The 12,035-nt window shown below is 45.2% G+C and overlaps 1 protein-coding gene across 2 annotated transcripts in view; it reads left to right on the top strand.

The window, feature by feature from the left end:
- ACVR1 (activin A receptor type 1) overlaps positions 1-12,035 on the top strand; it is a 114,809-nt gene that overhangs the window by 79,886 nt on the left and 22,888 nt on the right. For both annotated transcript variants that reach the window (XM_075933431.1, XM_075933432.1), the window contains exon 6: positions 4,550-4,696. In XM_075933431.1, the coding sequence (XP_075789546.1) occupies positions 4,550-4,696 (147 nt within the window). The remainder of the gene's footprint in view (positions 1-4,549; positions 4,697-12,035) is intronic.

The following is a 12,035-nucleotide window of genomic DNA, read 5'->3' as shown; positions in this document are numbered from 1 at the left end:
TATTGTGTAGTTTTTCCTTAGACTTGTAGACTGAATCTAAAGCCAGAAAGGACCATTATGCTCATCTGGTCTGACCACCTGCGCTTTGTGGGCTACAAGACCTCACCTGCTCACCAGTAACTAGCCAGATGTTGCAGGTCTGTTACAGAAGTCCTTAAATCATATTTTCAAGACTGTTACAGAAACTCCACCATTTACACTAGTTTATACCTGCAAGGGACACAAGCTTCATGAAGCAGAGGAAGATGGAAGGGCATGCAGTTCCCTGTGCCTCTAGCGCATTGCCAGAGACACGCTATCCTTTTCTGCTGTTTCTATTTAAAGGAATTGCACTTTCCCCGCGGCTGCTAGACAAGGCGCAGGGAAAATGCAAGCCCTTTAAATAGAAGCAGTTAGAAGGGCTTGCGCCCCTCTTTTGCTCTGAGGCAACGTAGTAGGGAGGCAGGGCCTAGAGCTGCCTCGCGGACTGGATCAAAGCCCTAGGCAGGCCAGATCTGGCCCACTCAGAGACTTTTGCCCACCCCTGCTATAAGGAATCACTCACAGTAGTAGTTGTATTATTTTTTTCCCTTTTTTCAAGGAAAAGATCATACCCTAGTCAAAACAGTTAAATTGAGTCTGAGTGTATATTGACTAGCCTTAATGGTAGTGCTGCTGTTTGTTCTTACAAGATGAATTAAGTAGTGAAACCATTTGTACTTAGGTCAGAACCATATGTGGAATTTTCTTAAAAATTTGTATTAACCAGGAGTGTTAGGATGCACATTATAATCTTACATGATATTAGGTCTGTAGATATAGTCCTTTCCTGTGTGTACGTTAGGAACTGAACTTGCTTTCAAATTTAGCTCAATTTGGCAGCATCTGATAGGAAACATATGTGCTGCCAGTGAAAGTTCTGGGGCAGGAAATCCCTTCTGTGTCACATCACTGCCACATCAGTGTCTCCTATCTCTTTACACTTGATTATGCCTGTTCTTGAGTCATATGTGCAAAAAGCCCACAAACCACCCTTGAATGATGGCATCTATAAATATCAAAGACTACGGGTATGTCTACACTACAAAGTTAGTTCGAACTAACGGACGTTAGTTCGAACTAACTTTAATAGGCGCTACACTAGCGCTCCGCTAGTTCGAATTTGAATCGAACTAGCGGAGCGCTTAGTTCGAACTAGGAAAACCTCATTTTACGAGGACTAACGCCTAGTTCGAACTAGCTAGTTCGAACTAAGGGCTGTGTAGCCCTTTAGTTCGAACTAGTGGGAGGCTAGCCCTCCCCAGGTTTCCCTGGTGGCCACTCTGGCCAACACCAGGGAAACTCTATGCCCCCCTCCCGGCCCCGGACCCCTTAAAGGGGCACGGGCTGGCTACGGTGCCCGTGCCAGGTGGAAGCCTGCCAGCACCCAGCTAGCAGACCCTGCACCTGGCACGGCACAGAGCCACCCACCCGATGCCCCCCAGCCCACCCCCTCTTGCCGGGACCAGGCTGGCGGCTCCCGGGAGCTTGCCCTGGACCGCAAGAGGCGGGCACCTTCCTGGGCTAGTGCGGACATCGTGGACCTCGTCCACGATCTCCTCACTAGGCACAGGAAAGTGGCCGTCTAGGGCAGGAGAGCTGCCAGCCTGGCCACCCAGGACCAGGTGTGCATGAAAATCAAGGGGGTCCACTGAGACCCCCGACCCTGAGCCCTGAGCTTACAATGGCCGTACTGGGTCAGACCAAAGGTCCATCTAGCCCAGTAGCCTGTCTGCCAACAGCGGCCAACCCTAGGGACCCTGGAGGGGATGGACCGAAGACAATGACCAAGCCATTTGTCTCGTGCCATCCCTCTCCAGCCTTCCACAAACTTTGGGCAGGGACACCACTCCTACCCTCTGGCTAATAGGACTCCATGGACCCAACCTCCATCACTTTATCTCACTTCCCTTTAAACTCTGTTCTAGTTGTAGCCTTCACAGCCTCCTGCAGCAAGGAGTTCCACAGGTTAACTATTTGCTTTGGGAAGAAGAACAACTTTCTCTTACTAGTTTCAAGCCTGCTACCCATTCCTTTCCTTTGGTGTCCTCTAGTCCTTCTTTATGGGAACTAATGAAGAGCTTTTCTGTATGCACCCTCTCCACCCAACTCCTGCTTTTAGAGCCCTCTATCCTGTCCCCCCTCAGTCTCCTCTTTTCTAAGCTGAACAGTCCCAGTCTCTGTAGCCTCTCTTCATATGGGACCTGTTCCCAACCCCTGATCATGTTAGTTGCCCTCCCCTCTCCCAGCCTTTCTCTTCCCCTCTCCCACCTCCTTTTCCCAGTCTCCCCCAGTTTTTTTTCAATAAAGACAGAGTCAATGTTGGAAGAAACGTTATCTTTATTTTGTACATCAATAAGAAGGGGGGCTAAGGAAGGGTAAGTGGAAGGAGGTGAGGGAGGAATGGGGTACGAGCCCCCGATGGGGAGGACTGGGCTGGCTCTGCGGGCTTCTGGGGGTGGAAGCTCTCCTGCAGCCCCCCAATTACTCCCTCTCCGCAGATGGCAGCCTGCGGCAAGTGCAGCCGGGCTGATGGCCGAGTGGTGTGATGTGCCCAGTGTGGGCACTCAGGGCACTCCAAGCCAGAACTTCTTTGCAAGCGGGGCACCCCTTAGAACTGTGTGTCCGGGGTGGGGGTCGGGACCCTTTAAGCGCAGCCCTCGGCTAGCCTGAGACAGCATCTCCATGCTCTAAGTCCTCCTTTTATGCCCTGCCGGCACTGCTTCCGGCCATCCTTAAGCCCTGTTCAGAGTCCACTCAATGTGGACTTACTAGTTCGAACTAGCAAAACGCTAGTTCGAACTAGTTTTTAGTTCTAGATGCGTTAGTTCGAACTAGCTTAGTTCGAATTAACTAATTCGAACTAAGTTAGTTCGAACTAGCGCTGTAGTGTAGACGTACCCTACAGGTTGTATTGCAGTGAAATTGAGTCTAAATTATTTAGATCCTTAGTCATTACATAGGTAGTGAACTGCGTGTTCTCTGCTGTTTGGCGCTTTGCTGCTAATGCATTTTCCTGAGCAGACAATGTTGGCAAATCTCTACACTCCACACCAGAGTGGGGTAGTAACTGGGGAGTAGGGAACCTGAGGAGCTGAGTGGTTGGACATGGAAACAGGACATAGACTTGGGGGAATGGAGATTTGGTGGGGTTTGGTTACAGTGGTGGAAATGGGGATGGGAGGGCTAAGGACCCTAGGGGAGGGATTGGGGGAGGAATGTGGGGGGGGGGGGGAGACAGACAGACCCTGTCACATCGGGGCGGGGGGCAGAATGGGACAGGTGGGATGGGGCATACAGAGCCTGTGGCATGAGAGAATAAGTGGAGGGAGTTGCAGGGAGTCCCAATGGAAGGGTGGCCTATGGAATATGTGGGGGTGAGAAGGAATGGCAAAAGACTAGGAGCACCTGGTGCATGCACAAAGCTCTTGGTGTCCAGAAGGCAGTGTATGCGACTATCTAGCATTTACTGCACACTCAAATTCTAAAATGGCATAGGCTGTTTTTGAAGTTCTGCTTTGTCCACTCAATGGCCTGTTGAAGATTTGTAATTAGCTTTGTATTTATAGCCTTGGCTATATCATATGTTTGTTGTTTGCAGGGCTATGGCTGTAAGCAAAATCAAATCTAAAGAATACAGCCTCCCCAGCATGTGTGCACTCCATGCTCTATTTTCAGAGTTTGCAGATTGTCTGGATTGTGTACCCTGCTGACCTCAAGATCTAGTCATAATTTTGCTGTAATGTAGCCAACATTCTAGCTTGGACTGTAATGCCACTCTTATTACCAGCACTTATTATAATGGTTCCTGCTGGCACCCACAATAACTTAACGAGCTGTAAGGACACATGGTCCTCATCCCCAAGAGCTTACAATCTGAAGACCAGTCTGATAAGAATATGGGGAGGAGTGTACATGCAAGTTAAGTAATCAAGGTGATATTGGCTACATTTTGACAATAAAATGTGTGACTCAGGTGTGTGTGTGTTGTGCATCGTATTAGCTGTATGCTTGCTCCGTTTACTGCTCAACCCACCCTACCAGCAAGTTTTTTGCAGCTTCCATGGTAGAAGTGGGCCCAGCCCTCACAGGGATTTATGTATTCTATTGCCATAGGAATTCAAGTTATGGATGGGACCCCATTAAGTAGACAGAACTGAATGTGAACTCAGGCCTTAAGGGATCAGCTTAGAAAGGGTGTTTCATGCAAAGAGAACAGTGTGGGAAAGTCTTTTAAGAGACAGTGGTGGGGGAAATAGGGGAGTGTCATGTTTATCTCTCAAATATATGCCATGTATAGAGTTGGTGCAGAAGGCACATTGACCTATGCAGTCTTTTGTGTTAATGTAGACTTGTTCATTTAATTTTAAAGAAGCATTTCAGAGAGGGCAAGGAGCTGCAGGCAGGGCACTTGTCATCTTTCAAAATGGTTTTATTGAGACTGGATTGACTTGAGGTCAGTTTATTCTAACATTGACACTCAAGAAGAATTTTGATCAAAATCACATTTATGCTTCCCCCCTCCCCCCAGGAAAAGGCCGATATGGAGAAGTCTGGAGGGGCCAGTGGCAAGGAGAAAATGTTGCAGTGAAGATCTTTTCTTCACGAGATGAAAAATCCTGGTTTAGGGAAACTGAACTATACAACACTGTGTTGCTGCGGCATGAAAATATTTTAGGTAAGTAGAACAATTGTGCTCATTCTACCAATAGTAATAGAGATGTAGCCGTGTTAGTCTGATCTTGCTGAAACAAAAGAAAGGACCGTGCAGCACTCTAAAGACTTTAAAGTGCATAAACCATCTTGTTAGTCTTTAAAGTGCTGCATGGTCCTTTTTGTTTCATTCTACCAAAGCAGGGACAGTAAGAACTGAGTGAACTATGAACAAAAATGTTGAATGCTCTTCAATTTTCGGAGTGTTCTTGGTATCTAGGCTTTGGTTCGTGTTTTTGGGAAAATGGATAGGAAGCGCACTTACAGGAATAAAGGAGAGATTTATAGGCTGATCTTTGGATTCAGAGGCTTGTGATCAGAGAGGTGCTCAAAGCTGGAGTCCTTTCCTTAATGCAAAAACAAGCTAGTGAGAAGCCCACAATGCGGCATGTGTGCAGCCTGGGCCTGTAGTATTCCCTTAGCCTTTCAGGTCACACTGCAGTGTAACAAAAGACAATTTTGAGTTGTAATAACTAGGTGCCCAGGTGCGGGGTAATAGCCTGGATCCAATACAGCTCTAGTAGGCTTCTTAGATTTGAGTATTAGGCTTCCTTTTGACTTTATGGACGACACCCAGTGAGTTTTCTGTGCGGGGGGGATGTTCTTATGAAGGTGTAGAACCAAATGTTAGGAAATATTTTCTGTCAGGGTAAAGTATGTCTTTCTGTAGGGATGAGGTAATTGGGGTTTACTGATTCTTTTTAAATACCTTTTAAAATTTTAAATACCTTTTAAATTTCAAATGTATTTACACCGAGTAAACATTTCCTAAATCTGCAGCAACACAACTTCACTGCAATACACTGTGCCACAACACAACTTCACTGGTTTTAGGATTGCAGATGCAAAAAAGGCTACTTGCCAATGAAAGTCACTTTCATTTCCTTGTAGCTTTTTCTGCTGTTGCTGTTATCTTCCCTTCTCATGTTTGTTTGAGGAGCTCCTGTCATTTTGGCTCTATCTTTGACACATGATCTGATGTTCCCTAATTTTATGTCATTGCTGTGAAACAGAGCTTCTGATCTCTGGGTGGTTAATTTTCTTCCTCAAGCTTTCTGGTTTTTGTAGAAGTCTTGTGTTTTAAAGGAGATTTAAGTTGATACAAAGTCAGGCTTCAGCGTTGTGCTTTATGAAGTAGCCCATTTTTTTCCTGTAAATATTTCTACCCATTCTTTCCTAATATTGAATATGAGTCCCTGTATCATTTTTCCTCTGTCAACTGTAACCTGTTGCAGCATTTTGTTGTGAGTTAAAAGCCTAAAAAAATGCTTTTTCTTTAATTTTGTCTAACTTGCATGTATTGAACCACAGTTTGTATGTTTGGGTACCACTCTTCTTTCTCTGTCTTGGTCCTTTCACTGTGATATCATTCTGAAAAATGAAAAACAGCAGTCTGTTTTACTGCTTAGTGACTTTACTTTCCCATAACTTGTTTCACTTCAAGTTGTTTTATGAAGCTTTCTTGTTTCTTTCCTGTTAGAGAATACCCCTCTGGCTCTATGGATTAGCTTCCAAGATGTTTGTCAAATGAAGCAGTTTCCTCTGCAGTTACAAAAATAATATTGTGGCCTTCAAAAACGTGAATTCTTAAACTTCTCTCTTCCTGAGAGAACTATGTTGGCTGAAATATTACCCTTCTCCCACTGTTCCTCTGTTTGACTTGGTAAAATGTAAAATTTGCTGGTTTATTTTTTTGTGCTTAAAAAAAAAAAAACCCTTGTCAATAATGCACACTTAAGTCTGATTTCTTGTAAAGGGAGAAATGGTGCATGTTTGTGTTGGAGATGGGAAAGTGTCTGTTTGGGTGTGCTCTGTGACTTATCCCTATGGGCTTTCATTTAAAAGAAACCACTTATTTCTATTCGCATGGAAATAAATTTGTATTGCTTCTCAACTAAATCTATATAGGTTGCTAGTACGTAGACTGTAAATACAAGAGCAGCTCCCTCAAGTGAAAGAATCTTGGATTTAATTTTGATCTGAGACACGGCTCTGGGGGTGGAGAGGGCCTTGGTTCTCCGTTTACAAAATAAATTGTTCTCAATTGACCTTTTGGAAAGAATCAAGAAATCCAGCCATTGTTATTAGCTGTCTTTTCACCTTGTCCATCCTCAGGGCTATTTTGCATGATAGCCAAGCTGTCCAGTGTTTTTTGGATGATGTGAAAGGGAGGGAGTGATCATCTGAGTAAAGATGCTGGTCTAGATAAATTCTGGTCTAGCTACATTCCACTTGGCAATTGGCCAGTTTCTTTTGTCCACCAATCCCATGGATTTAGTTCAGAGTTTGGTTTTGGTGCCTAGAAAAGTTTGAAGCAGCCCCAGGATGCATCTTCTGATTTGATTTGCTTCAGCAATTTCTGAATAGCCTTTTCAGCAACTGGAGGGCAAGTTGTTTGTTGCTCAGCCCAGAAGAGACCAAAACCAAGGTGGTGATGGGAGCTTGCAGGAAATACCCAGAAGAGATTTTGGCTCCCTTTAATTGAGGATGTATATATTTCCTGAGTACTATATGCTTATCTGAGAATCTGCTTAGATCAGCAATAGCTCAGAGATTTATAAAGTGACAGTTGTTAAATTGTGCTTTTCCAGCCAAAGTAGATGGGGGGGCGGGGGAGGGGGGGAGAGGAGGCATGGCCTTTTTTGGGGGATATAGACTTAACTCCTGTCAATGCCTTATGTGACATCAGTTTAGGCTATTTCAGCATTCTATAGGAAACTACACTAAGGGTGGACAAGACAGCCTCTGTAGACTGGATCGGGCCCACCGAGCACACCGATCCAGCCTGTGACCTGGGGATGGCGAAGTGCATGAAGCCCCCGCCCGCCTGCCCCCGCCCCCGAGCATGCGGTACCACAGGGAACCTCCAGCTGTTCAGAATGGCAGAAGTGGCTCCAGGCTGCCCTGGAAGGAGCGGGACCTCAGGAGGAAGGGGCGCAGCCAAGAGACTTCCTGTGCTCCTTAGCCCACAAACCCTGATTGGCATAGGGATGGTGAGAGTGAGCAAAGTCTTCTCCTGCCACCTGGGGTGTATGGTGCCTAGAGTTTTGAACAGCTGGCGGCTTCCTTGGTGCTGCTGCACCCCTTGAAGGGGAGGTGTGTGCAGAGACTTCACGCACTCCCTCACCCCAAGTCAATCAGGGTCTATGGGCGGGGAGCTTGGCAAGTCTCCTAGCCCTGCCCCTTCTAGGCCAACCCAGGGCTACTTCAGAAATTTCCCAAGTGGCCCCACTTCAAAAAATTATTGCCCACCCCAGGACTACACCTTTAATTTGACAATTAAACTAGTGCAACATATGGCTGCTTGCTAACTGAGCCCAGTAGCTCACCTGGAAAACCCGTTTTCTATGATCTGCTCTAGCTGCTTGTTTGGCCACAAGTAGAGTTTGTTTTTGACCAATAAAGATTTAGATGGTCAGGGGTCTGTTTCTCGCCTAGTGTCACACTGGTAGAGCTTTGCTAAGCAGATAGGGAGTTCCAGTTTGAGCCTTGATTTAAATGGAGGAAGGTTTAATTCCTCACTCTGACCACAAATAGCAAATCTCATGAGTTGTTCTCGTGGGCAGTTGGGGAAGGTTTAGAGCAGAGGTGAGCAAAAATTTTTGATGGATGGAGTGCACTCCAAGAATTAGGAAAGTAGTCGAGGGCCGCACTCTTCCATGATATTAATTGAGAGCTCTGGGATGGAGGTTGGGTGCAGATGGGAGCTTGAGGTAAGGAAGAGGGAGTTTGGGTGAAGGAGGCATTTGTGACCTGGGGCACTGGACTAGGGTGCAGTGGTTTGATTGTGACCTAGGGCAGGAAATTGGGGTACAGGGATTTGGGTTGTGAGCTAGGGCTGGAGGGGACTGATCTGGGGCAGGAGATTGGGGTGCCAGATCTCAGCAGAGATATGGGTACAGAAGGAGGGCAGAGGATTTGGGTATGTAGAGTGGAGGGCAGAGGATTGGAGCAGGAAGGGACTGGGGTGCCAGAGAAGTCTCCTGGCCAGAGCCTGACTTAGCCAGCAGCTGCTCCTGAATCAGCCTCCCTGTCTACCAGTTTCCCCTCTAAGCTGTGCAACAGCACAGCTTCATGGGTGATTAATCAGTCCCACCCCGTCAACTCTGCACATGGAGACTGCAGCCATGTGCTCTGGAGCCTCTTCTTTCAATAACAGGCAGCCACAAAGCACAAGCAGCTCCCATTGGCTGATTTCTGGCCAGAAATCAGCCAATGGGATTGTGTTGAGGATGGGAGCAGCTCATAAAGCTTTCCCTCCATACTTTCCATACTCAGTTTTTAAAGAAAAACTGCCCCGCAGCCGCATTTCTGAGTGGTGTGTGGGTGGGGCAGGGCAAGTGGGAAGCTTGCCTGAGGCTCCCAGCAGTGTTGGCAGGCCAGATGTGGCCAGTGGTCCATATTTTGCCCGGGCCTGGTTTAGGGTATAGAGGAAATGGTGGATCTTTGAAGGAGACTGAACTGTCAGTTGGTTTGATTGTGGCTTCGTTCATTGGCGACTGTTTAATGGAAGCTAGGGGAGGCCAAGGCTCTGTCTGCACTACCACTGTTGTTGGGAGTCGGAGGGGGAGAACCAAAGTGGATAGATTGAAATCATCATGAGAATCATTGATTTTTTTTCCACTGATACTACTTCACATAAGAACGGCCGTACTGGGTCAGACCAAAGGTCCATCTAGCTCAGTATCCTGTCTGAAGACAGTGGCCAGCGCCAGGTGTCCCAGAGAGGGTGGACCGAAGACAATGATCAAACGATTTGTCTCCTGCCATCCCTCTCCAGCCTCTGACAAACAGAGGCCAAGGACACCATTTTATCCCCTGGCTAATAGCCTTTTACCTCCATGAAATTATCTAGCTTCTCTTTAAACTCTATTATAGTCCTAGCCGTCACAGCCGCCTCCTGGCAAGGAGTTCCACAGGTTGACTACACGCTGTGTGAAGAAGAACTTTCTTTTATTAGTTTTAAACCTGCTCCCCATTAATTTCATTTGGTGTCCTCTAGTTCTTCTGTTTAGGGAACTAATAAATAACTTTTCTTTTCGGCCCTCTCCACACCACTCATGATTTTATAGACCTCTATCCTATCCCCCCTCAGTCTCCTCTTTTCTAAACTGAAAAGTCCCAGTCGCTTTAACTTCTCCTCATATGGGACCCGTTCCAAACCCCTAATCATTTTAGTTGCCCTTTTCTGAACTCTTTCCAAGACCAAAATATCTTTTTTGAGGTGAGGAGACCACATCTGTACACAGTATTCAAGATGTGGGCGTACCATAGTTTTATACTGGGGCAGTAAGATATTCCTTGTCTTATTTTCTATCCCTTTCCCAATAATTCCTAGCATCCTATTTGCCTTTTTGACCGCCGCTTCACACTGTGTGGAAGTTCTCAGAACTGTCCACGATAACTCCAAATCTCTTTCCTGATTTGTCGTAGCCAAATTAGCCCCCATCATTGTACGTATAGTTGGGGTTATTTTTCCCGTTGTGTATTACTTTATACTAATCCACATTAAATTTCATTTGCCATTTTGTTGCCTAATCACTCAGTTTGGTGAGATCTTCTTGGAGTCCCTCACAGTCTGCTTCTGTCTTGACTATCCTAAACAGTTTTGTATCATCTGCAAACTTTACTACCTTACTGCTTACCCCTTTCTCCAGATCATTTATGAATAATAAGTTGAAAAGGATTGGTTCCAGGACTGACCCTTGGAGTACACCACTAGTTACCTCTCTCCAATCTGAAAATTTACCATTTATTCCTACCCTTTGTTTCCTGTCTTTTAACCAGTTCTCAATCCAAGAAAGGACCTTCCCTCTTATCCCATGGCCATGTAATTTACACAAGAGCCTTTGGTGAGGGACCGTGTCAAAGGCTTTCTGAAAATCCAAATATACTATATCTACTGGATCCCCCTTGTCCGCATGTTTGTTAACCCCTTCAAAGAACTCTAATAGATTAGTAAGACAGGATTTCCCTTTACAGAAACCATGTTGACTTTTGTCCAACAAATTATGTTCTTCTACATGCTTCACAATTTTATTCTTTACTATTGTTTCGACTAATTTACCCGGTACTGAAGTTAGACTTACCGGTCTGTAATTGCCAGGATCGCCTCTAGAGCCCTTTTTAAATATTGGTGTCACGTTGGCTACCTTCCAGTCATTAGGTACGGAAGCCGATTTATAGGATAGGTTACAAACCTCAGATAATAGCTCAGCAATTTCCCATTTTAGTTTTTAGAACCCTTGGATGAATGCCATCCGGTCCCGGAGATTTGTTAACATTAAGTTTTTCTATTTGTTCCAAAACCTCCTCTAATGACACTTGAATCCAGTACAGTTCCTTAGATTCATCACCCACAAAGGACGGTGCAGATTCAGGAATCTCCCCAACGTCCTCAGCCGTGCAGACTGAAGCAAAGAAATCATTTCGTTTCTCCGCAATGGCTTTATCGTCCTTGATTGCTCCTTTTATAGCTTGATCATCTAGGGGACCCACAGGTTTTTTAGCAGGCTTCCTGCTTCTAATGTACTTAAAAAACATTTTATTTCTTTTTGAGTTTTTGGCTAGCTGTTCCTCAAAATCTTTTTTTGCTTTTCTTATTACATTTTTTACATATTTCCTAAACAATGGTGCAAATCTGACAACTAAAACATGTTAACTTACAACTCAGTACAGCATTTTCCATCATCTAGGAGGGTATACTCTGTTTTTTAGATACCTCGATTTTTATTAATTTAGGAAGTAGTACGTAATGCTCATTACCTGTGTCGCTGCTGCATCTGCAGCTTATGTTAGGATTAGTAAGTACTAAATCACACACACAAACACAGTAGCACTTACATCTTATTACAATGAATCCTAAATGTTTCATATTTGCAATTGTGGCAATCTCCTGAGTTGCTGACTGACAGCTGTCATTACACTTTAATTTCACATTTTATTAACTCTAACCGAGAAATCGTCACAACACTACATGTACAGCATCCTTAAAATTTCTACAACTGTAATCTTCCCCATTCTCTGTCATTTTGGTTCATAAACTGAAACCGAAGTAAAAATGTTTCTGCTTTTCCAGCACCCATTCGCTTTCTTAGCTTTGTGTGAATAATACCAAATGATGAAACTATTCTATGGCTGCAGAGCAAGCCACTGCTGTGAAGTTGGCTTAGCAACTGAAGGAACTCTGTTTCAGAGTGCCTGGCTAATGATTCCCCCCGATTCAGGGGAGTGACTTTCATCACCAGTAAATGTGTACTGATTTGATGATTTTGCTCCAGTCCTGAAATTTGACCAGCATAACT

This window comes from Pelodiscus sinensis, chromosome 7 (genome assembly GCF_049634645.1).
Source record: "Pelodiscus sinensis isolate JC-2024 chromosome 7, ASM4963464v1, whole genome shotgun sequence".
Taxonomy (NCBI): domain Eukaryota; kingdom Metazoa; phylum Chordata; order Testudines; family Trionychidae; genus Pelodiscus; species Pelodiscus sinensis.
This window is presented reverse-complemented; position numbering and strand designations above follow the sequence as displayed.